The 20,092-nt window shown below is 34.8% G+C and overlaps 2 protein-coding genes across 2 annotated transcripts; both read right to left on the bottom strand.

Annotated features, from left to right (window-relative positions):
- On the bottom strand, positions 1-5,652 carry LOC128212263 (octopamine receptor 1-like). The gene is made up of 2 exons (XM_052917631.1): positions 5,353-5,652; positions 1-2,317 (listed from the first exon to the last, which is right to left on the bottom strand). Exon 2 carries the CDS (start codon positions 1,857-1,859, stop codon positions 54-56), a length of 1,806 nt encoding a protein of 601 aa, XP_052773591.1. The 5' UTR covers positions 1,860-2,317; positions 5,353-5,652; the 3' UTR covers positions 1-53.
- LOC128211708 (putative nuclease HARBI1) lies at positions 5,616-19,648 on the bottom strand. The gene is made up of 4 exons (XM_052916726.1): positions 19,138-19,648; positions 18,602-18,737; positions 18,078-18,228; positions 5,616-5,729 (listed from the first exon to the last, which is right to left on the bottom strand). Exons 1-4 carry the CDS (start codon positions 19,646-19,648, stop codon positions 5,616-5,618), a joined length of 912 nt encoding a protein of 303 aa, XP_052772686.1.
- Between the last annotated feature and the right edge of the window lie 444 nt (positions 19,649-20,092).

Genomic DNA, 20,092 nt, shown 5'->3' with positions numbered 1-20,092 from the left:
TTAAGGTAATAAAGCAAACGATTTAAATAACAATCTTTTGTGATACATAAACTTTAAAAATCCGACTCGCCGCTGTCCTTGTCGTGATGTGGGGCAGCATATCGATTTCTCGTAATACCGGTGACAAAGTCTGCCCGCGTTGCATGCGTAAATCCCTTTCGTCGACGACAAAGAACTAACCGTTTGAATGCACTACGAAAATCCCTGGCAAAGAGCGCATAAATACACGGGTTTAAAGCAGAATTACAATATCCGAGCCAGAAGAATACGGCAAAAACCAATTCACTTACACATTCGTGACAAAACGCCCCCATAAGGTATATTGTAAAGAAAGGACACCAGCATATTATAAAAGCTCCTACAATTATTGCTAATGTCTTTGCAGCTTTTGCCTCTCGTTTAAATTTTCTTGCATGACCTTTTACAGAAATAGCTTTTGTTTCCCTAATTAACAGCTTACAGCGCCTAGGCGAATTTGGCGAGGACGATTTGGACGTAAGAGGGGAAATGTTTGGTGTAAGCCCGTTAATAGCTGGGTGTCCATTGTCGTTGTGTTTGCTTAACATTTCTAGCTCGGTTATATCACTTGTCAATTTCTCGGGCCTTCTTTTCGATCTGCAAATTTGTCTCGCAACAGGCATGACAAATCTATTTACGCCGGAAACGCCATTTAAACTTTTCTCATTTTCTCCATTTGTTTTCACTAAATTGTCATCTCTGCTACACTTAAAAACTGATCGCTCACTTGACTCGATGTTATTTAGCGTATTACAGGGACTTCGCTTAGCAGCAAGTCTTGGAGATCGTGACGCGGTATCGCTATTAAGTGTCCTACAGCTAACGCCTAAATCACAGTGTTTCGCTGTTTTGCGAGATGATGATGAGCTGCCCCCTCGATGAACCCGTAGATACATTTCGTCCTCTCCGTACCCATTCGGCTGTGAAATATCATTGCTAATCTTCGTCGTAAGCACGCCTCTGCGGATTGAAGCTGCAGTTCTTATAGCGGTTAAATATATTCTAAAATAGAAAAATACCATGACAAGCATAGGAATGAAAAACGACCCCAAAGCGGCGTAAATTCTGTATCCAGTAGTCGTTGTTAATTCACACATTACTTTTTCTTCGGAACAATTTTCAGTTGTATTAATATTGGAAAACAATCCATCGAGGTAATCATCACCAGTGAGATTGAAGACAATATCCTGTTGCGGTCCCGGGAGAATGTCTTGCATATTAGCCTGATTTAGGGATGAACGATTAAGTAATGAAAACGAGCGTTGCAACTCGTTGAGAAAGGTCGAGGAAGTTTTTCTGTGCATACTGCTATCATTCCATCCGAGCAGAGGGGGCAAGCATATCACAAATGATAAAATCCAAACAGATGCGACAAGCCATCTACCACGCGACGCCGACATAATAGTCGGGTACTTGATTGGATGGGTCACGGCGATATAGCGGTCAAAGCTGATCGCACAGAGGCTGAGGATGGAGGCAGTGCACAGCCAGACATCGATGGCGAGCCACATGCTGCACCACACCTGGCCCCACAACCACTCGTCCACTTCCAACGATATTGAGAATGGTAACACCGCAAACCCGATCAGTAGATCCGCACACGCTAGCGACACAATAAAAATGTTCGTCACCGTCCGAAGTTTTCGGGTAGTAAACACGGCGGCTATCACAAGGCTGTTTCCGAGAACCACAGCCAGATCTATAAGGCTAAACAATACGGTTTTTGCCACCACTAATTGTGTATTTCCATCACTTTGATACACAGTACCATTTAGGCAAGACATGTCAACACCCTCCATTTCTACATAATTGAATTCACTTAATAAACAGCACTGCGTCATTCAAACACTTGCATGATATTTCGTATTATTTCTTTATTACGTAATATTCCATTGTTGTCCAAAGAGCAGACGGTTTAACTACTTTGAGCTTGTCGATTCACATCATTCTTTTGATTCATCTTGCCAAAACAAATATCCATATCGTTCCCTTAAGAGTTATCGTACTCTGGACATCCAATTGCTATTACAAGCAACAAACCTCCATGAACAATTTCCGACTAAATCATGAATGAATTTTGATTATCTCCTGGTATTTCTGTATGTTGGGAAAGGGGGAATCGCAGATTAACAAATAATCCACAAATAACGCTCATTCTTATAACATTTAACACTGCGCTTCTGCTTTCAAACAGTGCGTTGTCCAATTAGATGATAGAAATGATGCCTCGCGAAGATCTGGAACACCGGCTACCTGATCTCGACGAATGGACCATATTTATTTCTTCTTACAATCTGGCCTGCAATAAAGAAACGGGAAATTAAATCATAATTATCATGAAATGCCTTTATCGCATAGCATAAAGATAATATAGAGTATCCATAAATTAATTTTAGAGTCGAACACGAAATTGTTTATGTAGATTTATAGGATCAGTTATTGACGGGAATTATCAAAAACCAATAACAATTTTCCTCTGAACTTTCAATGCCACCGTTTTATCAAGTAAATACAAATTAATTGAATTTTATTGAAGGTCCTTTACCGACCACGGTCCAGGCAAATAAACATTTACAGCGTTTGTGGCACTAATATTGTACCATACTGTCAATTATGAGATCGAAGTTATGGTGCAGTACTGCAATACATTACGAATCCGCCCTCTGTAGACGACGTAAACCTGTCGTGTCGGCGAATTCAAGGGAATCATTATCTCGGAGTTATATACAATCGTACTTTATACATTCCGAACTTCAAGACTTTGTTCTGGTAATATATGCCTACGTTCAACTTTATCGGATGCAAGGAAGAATTAATGTTTATTTTCACGCAGGAATGTAAATATGCCAGAGTTGAATATCATAAACGTAGATGACGAACGAGCAAAGCGAGTAAAAAAACTTTGGAAATGCGACCGAAGGTTTGTGCAGATATCAAGCAAACATATGGTATTTTCATTGACATGCTTGAATTCACGCCATGCTCAGCCTAGTCGTTAGATACCCGTCTAAAGCTATATCAAATTATAACTATACACAAAAGGCGCCATATATGGATACAATATCAGTTAAAGACCGTGAGAAACCCCAATGATTTTTTTTTATAAATTTGTTCACCCTTTTTATTCCGGGCAATTTATCAACTTGGCGAATGTTCAAAATTTTAACAAAGTTAACAATGCTGTTAACGGCATCGTTGTTACCATTTAAGCGTTACATATTTGATAATGTGCTCAAATATCTAGATATAAACAAGAACAGCTAACACAGTTGTCCTACATCTTGTTAGAAATACACCAGGCGCCAATATCACGAAAATATAAGTCAAAGCTCAAACTCAGTCTCAACACATTATACCAAATAGCATCAAACTTTTTAAAAATCATATATGTTTTTTACAGTTTTATAAACACATTCTATCATATCTTTGGTCAAATTCCAAAGGAAGTCTATTCTACAGCCAAAAATGTATTTGAGTACAATTCTGCATTCTTTATAAAATACTCAAGTATATATTTGCTCTAGAATTAGTTTTCTTTGAAATATTGAAAAAATCTTTTTATCAACAAATTCTATTAGAAAATACGTTTTCAAAAAGCATAAAACATGGAAAATTTTGAAGAAAATTAGGCTTTTATATGGTGAAATGAGTTAAGACTGAGTTTGAGAATTGACTTAAGTATTTTCGTGATATTGGAACCAGATCTCAAGAGTATCCAATTAACTTACAGAGCAGTTACGATTTAAAGTTAGCAATGATGGGAGCGTCTTATCAACGGTCGTAGCGTAAATCGTAATCGTAAACGCATCGTAACACCATGTTACGATTTTCCGAGCGTCTTACTAAGAATCGTAAGTAATAGTAACGTTACGATTTCGTAACTTGCGATTGTAACTTTACGATTGGGTTAGCCTTGTCGTAAGTATATTAAAAATGGCCGTCCTGTTCGCTGTTGAATTTTAACAAAGTTCGGCACAATCGAGTCTTGTTTTGAATTAAATATTTCTCTGAGAAATAGTCGATATACCAATGTTATCAGTCTTTATTGTGATTGTTATATCGTATATACGTGACTAGCGGTCCCTTGATCGAAATGTAGGGAGAACTTAGGCGCCATCTTACATTCAATCTTAAAGATGCTCCCTTACTCCCAAACGAAATATACAGCAATTAATGGTAATGTTTCAATATCCAAAAAAAAAAATGAATACGATTTCGAAAACAATGGTTCTTAAGAAGAATACCAAGTTTAATATGAAAGAAATCAGCATAAAACACGGTATTTCTACCTTATGAGACTATAGTAAGTCACAGTGATATCTTCTAGCATTCACCAATCATTTAATTAAATTTTTGTGCCTCCTGCTATATATACACCGTTAAAATCTTGTTATCAGTAATAAGTATTTTCCATAAATGCATTATTTAGTTAGTACGTTAAGGTTTATCAGTCAAAATTGATGTTTGTGATACATGTATATGTATTGATTTTGAATAATGTCACTTTAAATCACGATCGCTTTTTCGATTCAATATTTCTCTGACGTTTAATTTTCTTATTCAAAAGAAAGTTGTATTTTATAGTTCAAACACTTTCACTTTGTTGACAGTGCGGCACATTTTTCGTAAATGATGCCATTTTGATGATTTACTTGTGAATGATAATCAGTATATTACATTAATTAATATTTGCTTGACTTGTTATGGAACCGAAACACTGCCCAAAATTCATTAATGAAAAAATAAGCAATCCGATGTCCATAATTGATCCGTTCTAGTTCAGCATTCATTGGCAATTAAACACAAAATAAACATTGATTTCATTTATCAGTTTTTTGGGGGGTTACCGTCAGCAAGATAAAGAAGAGTTTACTGGGGACGCTAGGGTGGGGGTGGGGTATTGTAGGGGTGTTGTTAGACCGATTAATGAGAACATACTAAATCTATTATTATAATAAAATATTCGTTACGCATGAAAAAATGGGTTTGCCATATGTTTTAAAATTGGATCAAGGATCACCCAAAGTAATTGAATTGCGTTACGCTTGACGTTGAAAATTAATTCACGGAACAAAGAAAATTAAATGAAAAGCGTTTGGCTCGCACATATTTATCAGCATTGTATGCATGACTTTTTTTCAATTATGTTTTTTTTTTAAATGTCATTACTTTCTTTTGTTTGGTTCCCATCACTTGAACAAACACATTTTAATTTTAAGGTAACTTTGATCTTTAGAAAAAAACAGATAAATACGTAAAAAACTATGCAAACGAATTAATATTGTGTTTAGATATTTTCAGCGTGTTATTATTAAGTATCGAATAAATACCAACCTAGCCGATATTCCGTTTAAGTATCCAGAAATATTTTACATTTATTCCCTCCCGCAAGCAAATTTCCCTTAATATATATAATAACTTTCACTGCCACGATATCCTTAGGCACTTTCCCGGAATATGATTAACGCTCATTTATCAAAAAAAAGTTTCCTCGCTTCCACACAATTATCCTGCTTCATACGCCGTCCCTGGTCCTAACAAACACCAGTGTTGCCAGCCTTACACTGAATCATTTGTTAGCAAGAGGAAATCCTGGCTTATTCAATCCATGTATCGTTCATTGGCTTTATTTCAAAGCGAGCGGCAGTATCAGCCTTTCTAGGATTGTCCCGAACAGAGAATGAAGAGCGCATTGCAAAGTCTGTCAGTTCCTGCACGGCATACATCAGGCGTTTTCAGATAAACAATCATAGTTGGCGCTATATAAACATGTTTGTTGTTATCGCCTATTTATCATAGAATGACTTGTCTTGAACTACCTCTAATTCAGCTACCTAAAACAGCTCATAAACACATTAGGATACTGACGGAGATTTCTTAGCAGGATTCTTTTGTCAAACACAGACTTGTGGCGTCGACAAAATGAAATAATTGTATAGATTAAATGCTAATACCCTTATTTGTATTGATATGTAGTAAACCTTATTTTACTGAACAATAATTAAATTTAATTTAGATATATTTGGGCTGTCGGTTTTGTAAATGGTTGTTACTTTTAAAATGGACTCGGATTTTGTTTTAAACAAAATAAAGTTTGGCAAATCAGTAGGAGTATAAAAAATAAGATACTTATCACTGGAACCCTTCAACAAATGTTAATCAATGGTTTATAATTAATCTTTGAAGTCCACACTTTCGAAATGCGTTTCAAACACGGTTCAACGAGGGGTTGTAGCGTGATTGGTTGATTGACATTATCGCGTGATGGAACCAATGTTTTCATTACAGATTTAAATATACAATTAGCTAAGTATGAGTCTCTGTAGGCAAGTGGTTAGGGTATCAGCTTTTTCTGCATTTGCTGTAATGGCGACCACGGTTTGCTTCGCACTACAACAATGTGGTTTTAATTAAATTGTGTGTTTTCTTTCAATATCGGTATCAAAGAGTAAGTGTTTTCAGATGCATTACCGGGGAAATTATCATTGTGCCAAAACATAAGTGATTTCCTTTAACGACGGATAAGCTAAATCATTACAATATAAAAGTTACATTATAGACTTGCCCTGGTCGATACTACCAGTAAAGTAATTTATAGATTAAAGACTGACCAGTGCCGATAATACAAGTGAAGTAATTCATAGATTGTAGACTGATAATTAGGATTACATACTGACCTGTGTCAATGATACCATTCAAGTGATTCACACTTCCTTTACATAGACTGGCCGGTGCCGTTGGGTCAATAAAATTTCATGACAGTAGACTTATATTTATATTTTTAACTGTGTGCATGACTGATGCTCTTAATTGGTATTGATGATGTGTGCATGATTAAGGCTCTTAATTGGTATCGATGATGTGTGCCTGATTAAGGCTCTTAATTGGTATCGATGATGTGTGCATGATTAAGGCTCTTTATTGGTATCGATGAAGTGTGCATAATTCAGGCTCTTAATTTGTATCGATGATGTGTGCATAATTTAGGCTCTTAATTGGTTTCGATGATGTGTGCATGATTAAGGCTCTTAATTGGTATTGATGATGTGTGCCTGATTAAGGCTCTTAATTGGTATCGATGATGTGTGCATGATTTAGGCTCTTTATTGGTATCGATGAGGTGTGCATGATTTAGGCTTTTAATTGGTTTCGATGATGCGTGCATGATTTAGGCTCTTAATTGGTATCGATGATGTGTGCATGGTTAAAGCTCTTTATTGGTATCGATGATGTGTACATGATTAAGGCCCTCATTTGGTATCGATGATGTGTGCATGATTAAAGCTCTTTATTGGTATTGATGATGTGTACATGATTAAGGCCCTCATTTGGTATCGATGATGTGTGCATGATTTAAGCTCTTTATTGGTATCGATGATGTGTGCATGATTTAGGCGGCTTAAGGTCTGGAAAGTGTGTGTATGACAAAGGCGATTCATTCATAGTGATGATGTGTGCTTGATTTGGCCGGATCATTCGTGTGATGAATTGTGCATGATTGGGCCGGTTCATTCGTGTCATGATGTGTGCCTGATTCGTGTGATGATGTGTGCTTGATTGGGCCAGTTCATTCGTGTGATGATGTGTGCCTGATTGGGCCGGATCATTCGTGTGATGATGTGTGTTTGATTGGGCCAGTTCATTCGTGTGATGATGTGTGCTTGATTGGGCCAGTTCATTCGTGTGATGATGTGTACTTGATTGGGCCAGTTCATTCGTGTGATAATGTGTGCCTGATTGGGCCGGATCATTCGTGTGATGATGTTTGCTTGATTGGACCGGTTTATTCTTGTGATGATGTGTGCTTGATTGGGCCGGTTCATTCATGTAATGGTGTGTTCTTGATTGGTCTGGTTTATTTTTGTGATGTTGTGTGCTTGATTGGGCCAGTTCATTTGTGTGATGATGTGTGCTTGATTTGGCCGTTTAATTCGTGTGATGATGTGTACTTGATTGGGTCGGTTTATGCGTGTGATGATGTGTGCATGACAGGCTGCTTATCCGTTGTGATGATTTGTGTATGATGGATGCGAGATATTTAGCAACGCACTTGACACATGACCACTTAAATGCTTTCTTGTAATTATAAAAGTTTTGAATTGGTCAATTCTTTAATGTGATGGGAGCAATACTGACCGTTTTATGAAATATGTTTATATTAATATATTTTATTATTCAAATTGAATGCTATACATTTTGCGATTATGTTACGTAACTTTACTGACAATATGCATCTGTCATTACTGTCCACCTTATAAAAATACTACTAAGGCTTATGCCACGGTCGTCAATATTGAAAGAAAAAAGAAATATTGCTTTTGTTGGTGGTATAGACGTTGACAGTTTGCACCTAACCTTGCTGTCAATGTTGAAAATAACAACACCGCTAAAAACGGTGTTACAAATGTTGCCATCGCTGCACCTGTCATTGCCCTCAACTTGAAAACATCAAAATAACATCGACCGGATGTACAGTTTTTCATAAAGTTTTACCTATTAGTGCGCTCTCTTGTAAAGACAGAAACACCTTCCAGGACGACCGGAAATACGATGACAATGTTTGACCTGTTGTTGTTGTTGTTAATCTTGAAAATAGAAATAACAATAAACTCGGTGCTACAGAAATTGCCAGTGCGCCATATGTCAGTGCTGTCAATCTTTAAAACAGAATCCACTAGACAGTTCCACTGTCGTTGCAACTGTTGAACCTGCCATTTCTGTCAGTCTTGAAAATTGTATTGCCTTTCTGATCTGTTTCAAAATAGTTGACAAAATGTCTCCTGTCATTGATGCTAAAGAAAATTTAACATATAAATATCACTTTATCTGGGTCACAGTTCATAAGTGTCAGATTGATAATATGTTGATCTTTTAAACTGAAATATCGACTTGTCCGATGCTTTAAGCGGGTTCTATAGTCTTCGACAAGATGGCCTAACAAATCGCTGATTGACATTTTTATTTAAACTGAGAATCTTTGAAATGCATCTCTTGTTCGTTTTGAGTTTCAAAAGCTTTATTCAATATTAACATCAAATACCTAAAACCATTGAAATTCAGTCTTGTATTTGACATTGCTTCCTTCAACTTATATACCAAAAAATGATGTATTTATGTAAAGATTTCAGCCCTGATTTGTTGTGTTTATCGGTCACTGAAATAACTGAATACTGGATCAGGACGATGAACCCTTTGTGCTATTTAGCCGAGGCCGGTCTGTTTTCCCTCTAGGTTTTTTGACATTCAAATGTCAAAGATATTTCAACCATTCGTTAGGTTGTACATTGTACAGTTCGGATGATAAGCTAAATGAGGCTATGATGCGGACAATGGTCGTTGACAGACTGTCGTCAAAATCACGATCACCACAAATCACACAGTTTGTTTTGTAATTTTCCGTAAACTAGTTCTGTCCATATAATCTGCACCATCCATGTTAATTTGGCCAAGTCAAAACAGAAATGAGGCAAAATCGGTCATAAAAGACGTATTTTGCAAAATTTGATGTCAAAATATTCTTGTTTGTTATGTAATATTCAAAACGTTTCTCCCTTTAGGTCGTATGACATTTATACACACCCATTCTTTATTTTAACATGTGTAGTCTTCGCATTACCATTTCACCAACCGATGAGAAGATAATATCAATTAAGGAATTTCCCCAAACACTAATTAGGTGATAATATTGATGGGACTAAAATGCAGAGACTTTGGTCGAAAAGCTATACATCTATTCATAACTTCCATAGAAACAAGTCACACATCGCAACTGTACTGTCTTCATCGGCTTGTTTTATCTTTATTATATGCAACATCCGTCCTTTCTCAGCCAGTTGTGTCAGCATGATGTCAAGTCAGAACAGAAAACAAGTTTATACTGGTTGGAGTTGCAACACAGTATTTTCTGCTAATTGGGTAGTCTTGGATAGGAATCTTATTGACGTATACTTGCGCTTTCGTACGCAATAAATAACAAATAATTGGATGTATCCCCTTATCCTAACTTTAAACATCAGTGCACAGTGCACTGCTTGTCAATTATATTATTGGAATGTATATAATATTATTAATCAACTATTACGTATTTGACGCGTTTATGAGGCAATGGCGGTTCTAATGCCGGACAATTGACGTTATATATATATACCACATCTTGCTCAATATCGAGCAAAGTCGGCCAATATGAGTATCTGCCGTTTTGATTGGCTACAAAACTAGCCAAATACAGGATTAGAAAAAAATACCATTTTCATTGGCTGTCGAAACTCGACCTAACATCAGAAATATGCTTTAGGTTATTTTAAAAGGCAGTCAATTTGTTTCAAGTGTTACCGACTGTTTTGAAAATATTATCTGCCTAGTTTAAAACACGTTTTGCATTACTAGCCTTTAAAATACTTCAAACACTTTATTTAACCTGTTTAACCAATTATTATTTTGAAAACCAACAAAAAGGACGACAAAGGAGAAAAAAATCGCCAACCAATTTTGATCTATGGCAAACGGTTTACGAAATTCTCACGAAAAAATGCTTCCTGTACAGTGCAATCGGGTTTATTTATAAGTCTTTGCTATGTCACTACAAGGGATGCATGTCAAATTCAGCAAAGACTAGTCTAGAACATCAGAATCCGATGAAAAAGGGAAATGAGCTCCAATTACATAAGGTGAGGTATCAGAATGTTTATAATTAAAATGCCGTAGCATACGTTGTAGTGATATAATAAAATACTCATTAATTGATTTCCCACGGAAAAAAAACTGGGCCAATATGAAATAACATACTCAATTACATTATAACATAATTTATTTGGCTCAATAAAAATGTAAATATAAGAACATTTAAACTAAAAATCATGGCTCAACCCTTGAAGATAGCTTCACATCTCTACACATCCAAAACAATAGTATTCATGTATCTGTTTTCCTTAGATATAACGCAATATTTCGAAATGTCAATTTACGGCATACACAATCAAATGAACACATATAAGTTTGTTGATAGAAACAACTCGGCCAATAGACTTTGGGGAAATAATATTATTATGAATATATGTAACCATTATATAAAACGAATGTTCTTTCGTAAAAGCGAATTTTCATCTTTTCCCTCATCTCTTTTCAACTATTTTAATAAAGTTAGTGATGTTTAATATATTCACTATTGTCCTTCTTGTTCGGCATATTTTGTTATTCAATGCCATCTTCGTACAGAGGTAATAAAATAAATAGTATACATCGTTTTAGTATTAAGGGAGCTACACTTATCGTCCTGTTTTCATTAAAGAGAATAAAAGCCGGAGTATGATCAGAAAGCAAACAACAGTAACGCAAGACAGAAACTACTATTATGAAGCGATAAACATTGTATCGGTCAGCGGAACAACCTTTTTAAATATAAGATGAAACTGATCTTGTTACGTTTGTTGAAATTATAGCATCCAAGTTTATTATATTGCCTTTAATTTTATAATGCGCAACGACCGACGTTACAAAAAAACAAACACAATTAAAACAAAGTTTTTGAATTTCACTAACGATGATTTCTGAAAACAATTACAAATACTTTTGATATAGTTTTCCTATTTTTAACTAATTCATCACACATTTCTGTATGAATTTATAAATCCACATGAATTATTATCTCTTTCGAAAATCGACAGGATCAGTTGTTTGCATTTTAAAGACGCATACAAAACAGGGCACAATTTCTACCTGTTTTTCATACATACATTTTATATAGCCAATCCTATATGCGTGTTTCAATGAGACCGAGTGCAAACAAGACCTATACTCAGCATCTATTTCAATATATTCCCGATACAGGTTTATATTCAAATAACATCCTGTCGGCCTATTCCTGTATCGATAGACGTGCATAGAAATATCGCTGCTGACGGTTTTGATAACATTTAGCGTGAATAATTGTTTCTAAAGAAAACAGCTAAATGTTTAATAAATCGTTATATCTTAATTACTTTATTCATATATCCTGATTAACTTACGCTTGGTCGGAATACCCGCTGTGCCACTTTAATTGTTACAATATGAATGAAAACGCTAATGGCCTGCATGAAAAAGTGAGTGAATGGAAGCAAAAGTGCTGCTTCAATTCGACGTATTGGGTTTTATACATTTATCAGCTTATTTTATTAAGCAAACACTATTTCTTATTCTTGGTTTTACTTAATAAAAAATATTTCATCGCGATAGCCATATATATATCCGGTCGTATATATATATTATTTTCAACTTCACAAAAGCAATGTTGTTAAAAGGGTGTTATTGCCGCCTGTTTCCTGTTTTTGTTATATCAAACCGTGAAATTCTTTCATGTTTTGTCTTTGCTTTTTAAAAGTGTTTTCATCATGGCCATCTATAAATGAAACATTTATGTTGGTGATTATCTAGTAGGTAAATAGATTTTGAGAAAATCTGTCAAACCAAATTTATGATAACCACACTAGTGCTTACTGTTTTGACATACCTGTATTGCCATTCAACATAATCGAGCTTAGTGTGTATAATACATATATAATGAAAAGTCAGTATATCAATTAAATACGAACTTAAAAATAATCATTTTCAACAGGATAAATACACCAAAATGAACGCAGCAAAATCATACATAATTGTGTTGTATTCATTATTTCGTGTGCAAATCAAACACGCCAGGGTCTACAGAGGCGATTAACTACTCCAAAAATAATATTGGTGTGTGATCATCTTTCTCTAACTATTGACCGTTGGGTGTTTGGGCGTTGAAGGCAAATAAGAAAATTGTATGCAAGCGCTTCTCAGACATTGTAAACATGCTTTCCAAATGCCGTTCCTCTCAGTTTTATTTCCGCGATCAAACAAATCTCATTTTTCCGACGCTTGATACAATTTGTATCATCGATAACAATAAACCCTGTCAACATCAGCTGACAGGACTCATGAAGTATAATTGCAAATTCTGTTGATATGCTTAACCGAGCGTATAGCAAACTCTGTCGGACACTTTATTGTCCTAGATCAGATATCATACAATGACGATGTGGTGAAAAGGTCAGGTACCGTCACTTTGCCTGCTGTAATCTCCTATCCTCCCTCTTGATATTTATTGTTTATTTTATTGCCATGAACTGCAAAGTCTATAGCAATGCTCCTTTACAGCTATGTTGATAGAGAAGCGCCTATTTCGGTAAGGGCTGTTCTTCCGTCTGTCAACGCCGCTACAGTGCATAATACGCTGTTTTCAATGGATTAGAAAGACGAAGAAATCATAGATGTACTAATGTAGAATCATGTAATTCAGTCAGACAGTAAACTAACACCATATCCGACAATATTTCTTGTAAGCAATACGAATTTTATGGCGCTCTTGTTGCCTAAATGTGATGTTTATGTTTAATCATCAGGTTAATCGTTAATAAATCACATAATTAATACGTAAACCAGTCTGTATTAATGGCAGTACTAATGATCAGTTAATTCCTAGACACTTGGTTTACAAAACGAAATAGGGCCGCTCAAGTATCGCCATATAGCCTAAGTTCTAAACCATCACTGGGTTCATTGTTCTGTGATAACTTACATTTTCAATATGTTAAAACTTAAATTTGCACACAAAACAATGTAATAAAACCAAGCCATAAATCAATTCAAAATAAATATGATAAGGAAAAAGTATTAGCATTATAAAACAGAACGGCATTATTAAAATAATAGTAGCAAAGTTTTGCAACTTAATTTAGACGAATCTTAATCATGGCATATGCATTTTAATAAACTAACTTGTTCTCATAATTTAAAGGGTCGCTACATTGATAATCCAAGAGAAATAAATGTGATGAAAATGATCATTTTGCAAATATTTGCAATTTTTGCAATAAACTGTTATCGTTATAGTTACAATAGAATCTGTTTTATACTCAATATGTTGCTAATACATTTAGACTCCTTGTGCTATTATTACACGTTGCGGGTGTGGTAGGGGAAGTGACTAGTAATATTTATAATACATGCGGTAAAAAGGACAAGCCAAACTTGATAATGAACGAAACGTAATATTTAAGAGAAAGAGAGAGAGATAGATAGATAGAGAGAGAGAGAGAGAGAGAGAGAGAGAGAGAGAGAGAGAAAGAGAGAGAGAGAGCAACTGTGTTTCTATATATAATGCAATGTAAAAATTATACCGGAATCAACAATCCTTTATTCACTTCGTGATGCTTTTGGTAAGAGACTTTAATGTGACGTAGAGTGTTATTCCGACTGAATATAAATTTGCTTATGAGAAGAAACTCTCCCACCATATCTTTGAAAATGCTAATGGCTATACTCAACTTATATCGAACATACATTATTGATTGTAATATGACTAAGGTGATCGAGTTGACTGTTTAGTTTGTAAATACAATGAATTATAAAGACGGAAAATGTGGAATATCTAATTGTAACCAACTATTCTCGTTCAATGGAACACATGTACCCAACCTGTACCCATGAAGAGGACCAGTCAACTTAACCTGAAAAAATAGTTATAGAGCAAATAAACACGTCTTCTCCATATATCGACAATAACAAATCCAATCTACCTAAAGAACCGATGTGTTAGATAACATACACTAACATATAGAGCTCATTTGTTCAAACATTGTTAAAAGAAAAAAGAATATAACATGAAATGCTTCTCTTGTATTTCGGAATTATACCCCATTATACAAAATCCATAATTTGATTCCATAAGCGAATTAAAGGAAATAAACATCAAAATATGACAAAGAAATTGCGTATTGCTTAAGACTACAGGAAAGAAATACATTTCAATAGTGACAATTATGAAAATAGCTGCAGCTTAGCAGTATACGCGGTAAATGTAGTACAAAGTTGATATTTATTTCTTCGCACCATTTCCATGTTCACCATTTTCACCGTGAAATGAACCGACATACTGCAGTATATCTCGAACATTCAATACATAAGAATACAACGAGCTCATATCTCATGTTTTATGTTAAGTTCACGTCGACAGTGTCCTTATATATGCTGTATAGTCAGTGAACAATATTAACAATGTAGTGTTATATAACAACACGTAGAAATCCGGGAGTGATCAAGACTGCTAAAATATTAAATGCCTATTGTCCTTACTTGTTTCTGTAGTTTTTCATATAACTATTGGCCCGGTTGTTGGAACATTCGCTAAATCATAACGAATCGTTAAACTAACAATCGCCAAATTACCTACTTACCGTTGCCTGACGAGTCGTTAAATTTTCGGTTGTTGAAATCAATTTAGCGATTTTCGCTACATAAGGAAAATGTTAAGATATGTAGCAAAATTGCTAAATTTAACGATCAATTAAACTATTGGGTCGACCCATAATGCTCTTGACTCACTTCCTCTAAGATGGACGACGTTAGCAACACATCTGAAAAGAAAAAGATAAAAAGTTTTAATTTCACTGCTACTGAAATAAGTGTTCTTGTGGAACAGTATGAAAAAAATATATTAAAGGTAGTGAAGAAGCCAGAAAAAAGGCTTGAAGTTTGGCAACAAATTGCCAAAGAAGTAAGTAATGTTGGTGTTACAATAAGGACTGCATCACAGATAAGAAACAAATGGGATAATTTGCAAAGAGAGGTAAAAAAAGATGAGGTTGCTAGGTAAAGGTCGATTGCTGCAACAGGAGGTGGACCCCCAGAAAAAAATGTAGAGAACTGCACAACAAAGTTGTCGAGTTATGTAAGGATCAGGCTGCTTTCAGTGGGATCCCTGGTGGACTGGAGACAGTCATTGATCTTGGTATGAGCACAATTTCTGATGTTATTATTAATGAGTTTATTTGTGGTAAATGTTACTGCTCTGTATATTAAAAAAGCAATACGCTTGCTCAATTTTACATGTTAAATTGCAAAAAAAAACAGAGTACCGAATAAATCGTCTGCATAAGTGAATAAAATAAATGAGTCTAAAAATAGAAACGCTACTGTACACAATCTAAAATTAAAAGTCTTGGAATCCCAAGACTTGTCATCAATGTTCATCGAATACATCGTTAATTTACTTACAAATACTATAACAAAATTAGTATTATTACCTCTTTAAAGAAGCTGATCTTTTCCGATGCAGTTGAGATATTCTAGCATGGTTTAAACATCCGTGATAGTATTATGATCAAATCCATTTTTATCGTCGATCATGCTTTCACCTATGAAGTTAGCAGCCAGTAATTAAGGAACTTAGCAGCCAAAAAGTACTTTTACCACGAAACAAGAAATGTTAAAGGAATCTAATAGCCAATAAGTAGAAAATCAATAGAAGTGTATTCTGATAAACAACACCAATGTCACAATAAAACAGTACTGCAGTATCATGAATGTAACTCGTAAACAAAATTATAATAAGATAAAAAAATAATTACACTGTATGTACCAGGTATGGAGAAAAGTTAATCCTGGTTAGAAGTTATGAACAAAAAAGCGATATTTTAAAGGGAACCTTTTTAACATTTAGACATTTTTAAACCAAAAATCATCAAAATTTATGACTGTGAAACGGCTGTTTATATTGACTAGCATTAAAACCTGAGAATAGTTTGATAACACGTTCATTCAAAATATAACATAAGCTTTAAAAAATATTGTTACTGGTACAGTTATACAAAAAACAACAACAGTAACAACTGTGTTATATAAGATTTGGTCATTGATTTTTGTCCATACGAAATCGTAAGATTTGATATAAATGTATTATAGCACAAATTTGAGTGACACTTTTGGCAAGAAGGAAATGTTGTGACCCAGATGTTGGGGGTGAGTTTTGGTCAAGTTGACCCCAGATAGAAGTTATTAGGCGGTACTCATTGAAACCTCTGTTTAATACGATTACGCTACTTTTCTATGAAACTGGAGTACCTAATTCCTTATTTTGTAATCATTTCTTTCTTATTTGCTGCTATGTTATAAAATGTATTTGGTTGCTTTCTCTATTTCGTTGTTTCTATTTAAGTATAAACATTTATTGGATGTATCTATTGGCTGCTATCTTCCCATTAGCCATGGCAAACTTTTGACAAAAGTCCAAAAGTGAAACGGTATTAAAACTGGGTCGTGTTAAAAGTGCTGACCAATTAGCTGACGACATGGAAATAAATGAGATTTGCTGACCATATAGATAAAGAAGCGAAAAATATCTGATTGACATGATAAGTTTTTCACATATATTTTACATTTTTGTTTATTCTTTATCGAAATCCCATTGACGAAAATTGGCGGATTGCTACTCAACAAGTTCCAATGTGAAACGGTATTAGTCGAAGCGGTATAACTTGATCACGAACAACATCATTTTGTTTGATCTAATCAAAGATATAAAGAGATTGTTTGGACTGATTAATCGACATGCCTTAGCCATCAAATAATTTTTATTTGAGTACAATAAATTTCATATGTGTATTTTATTCGTAGGGCATGCACCCGTAGATGATGAAATGATGAACATCCTTATTTCTGTAAGTTTGTTTTCTTATGTGCAACTGTTGATAATGTTAAAACAATAAATATTTTCAAGAAGTGTAACCTTGAGTGAATAAACATATAGATGGATAGATACATGAAGATATATATAATTATAATAAAACAAATAATGATAAAAGTGCAAATGCTAATGGTATATATATATTCTTTTATTAGGCAAGTCATTCAGTAGACGAGACGCCAGGGACATCAAGACAAGAGGAAGGAGTGGATGTTGCTGCGAATTTCACGGTTTGTGGCTTATATTGTATTTATAACTTCATTTTATGTAACAAAAGGTTTAAGGTTAATCATTTTAAGATAATTTAACACATAAACATTGTTTAGTATTTTCACTCATTATACAATAGCACATTGCTTTATTTACAGGTCACACAGAGTATCAGCTGTTCATGAGCAGAATTTCATAAAAAAACGACGGCACCAGTTTTTGAATTGATATATGTGATGTATTGTATGTATAGTTGTGCTGTGTATACACATTTACATACATTTGTGCATGAAAGAAATATGTTAATGCAACATTTTGTATTTACCTCTCCATGGAGAATTCCAAATCTCCTCTTCCAACGTCCAAACGTACACTCAATGAGTACCCTTGTTCTGCAGAGCCCCATATTGAAGTTTGTCTTTTGGTTGGTGTCTGCAACTCTGTATGGTGTCATCAAGTATCTTGAACACGCATACCTGCCAAAAGTACACAGTCTGCATTAAATCATATCATACCTTGTGTGTACAAAAACGTTTAATACCTTCAAATAAAACATGTCTTATACTTCTTAAAACTTCTTAAACACTAATTGTTATTGTGGTATTCAGTTAAGAGAAACAAAGCCCGTTCGATCGTGACCTTTAAAAACACATTTGTAATCTAAATCAGATACAATCTCCTAAACTGTGCTGAAATCAGTAAACATAACATTTTTGTCATTGTCATATTACTTTTAGTGATGTAAACGTTGAACGTTATTGCTTATTATAATAAGTTGATACTGGTATAAAACCTGGTCAAAATTCATGATTATGTAGCTACATTGAATTGTATTTTACATTTACATACCCGCTGTCTCCAAGAATAATCCCATCTTCAAAACCCCTGTGGTTTCTCTCCATGTGGCATCCAAGTGTGGAAGTTCCGAATATAAAGCTATCGTGAGCTGATCCAGGCCACTGCGCATTGATAAATGTGAATTTTCCTGAAAGGATAAAAACATGTTAAGGGGAGATAACATGACTGTGGTTATGAAGTTGTGAATGTTGACCGTTACTTTTAAGGCGTTATAGCTAAAGTTTGTTGACCTTGACATTGAAAGGAAAGTTTGTGCCTTGGTAAGTTCTTTTCAAATCTGTATTCTCAAAGAATTTTAAAGCACTTACTAATGGCAGTAACCATCATTGTACTGAAGCAGTAATTGTATGTCTTAAAAAACAAATGCCAAAAGAAATGTGGCTGGATTTTGCTTATTTGAGCTCTTCAGCAACACCAGCAGAACTGTACAGTGATGGTAAGTTTCAGTTTATTTCATGTTATATATAGAGCTGTATAATATTTACAGTTTAATATGTTTTAAATATACTACCTTTTGCATCGCAAACTGCCATCACATTTATGGACGGGAATCTTTCTCTCTTGGTCTGGTGAATGCTTGATCAAACGGACGTGGCTACCATCAACACACCCTATAACACCTGGAAATCCAGCTATGTTGCTAAACTCAGACTTCACTCGTCTCTTGGTAGCTTCATCAACTGGCCACTTAATGTACTGCTTATGACGCTTCACTATCTCTTTGGTAACCTTATCCACAACTCTACAAACAGTACTTTTATGTCTTCCATGTGTGTCCCCAACAACCTGCATAAATGAACCTAAAGCGTAGTACCTCAGCGCTATACAGACTTGTTCCTCGACTGACAGGCTACAACTTCTGTCTGTTTCCCTAGCTAGGTCCTCTCTCAGCAAATCGGCCAAATACTCTATTCCTCTTCTTCCAAACCTGAACCTTCTTCTCAATTCTTCATCATTTAGGCTTTCATTTAAGTTTATTACTCTAAATTCTCTACTTTTCCGTGGTATATTTACTAAGCAGCCAATTACAGCAGCCATTTGGGTTTTCGTTAACTGATTCGTTAAAATTTAAAGTACCATTTGAGGTACTTTAAATTTTTCGTTAACTTGACTACTGATTTAACGGTTTCGTTATCGTTAAAATTTCCAACAACCGAAATTTAGCGAAATAAATTAAACGAAGGTATTTAACGAAAATTTAGCGATTTTAGTCATTTTAACGATAAATTTCATCGTTAAGTATATAGCAAACGTTCCAACAACCGGGCCATTGTCTGTTGTATTCAAAACAAATTAACATGCTGCTTGTAATTTAAAGTCAAGATCAATTTAGTTTTATCCGTACAAAACATGCATTTTGTAATCAATTATATTGCTAATATTCAAATTCCAGGACTTTTCAATTCCTGAGGGAAGCAGGTTTGTAAAAGAGCATGCATACATATAAATAATAAAGTAGGTACTTATTATTGCCACTGAAAT

The sequence above is a fragment of the Mya arenaria genome, chromosome 12, assembly GCF_026914265.1.
Source record: "Mya arenaria isolate MELC-2E11 chromosome 12, ASM2691426v1".
NCBI classification, from domain to species: Eukaryota; Metazoa; Mollusca; class Bivalvia; order Myida; family Myidae; genus Mya; species Mya arenaria.
This window is presented reverse-complemented; position numbering and strand designations above follow the sequence as displayed.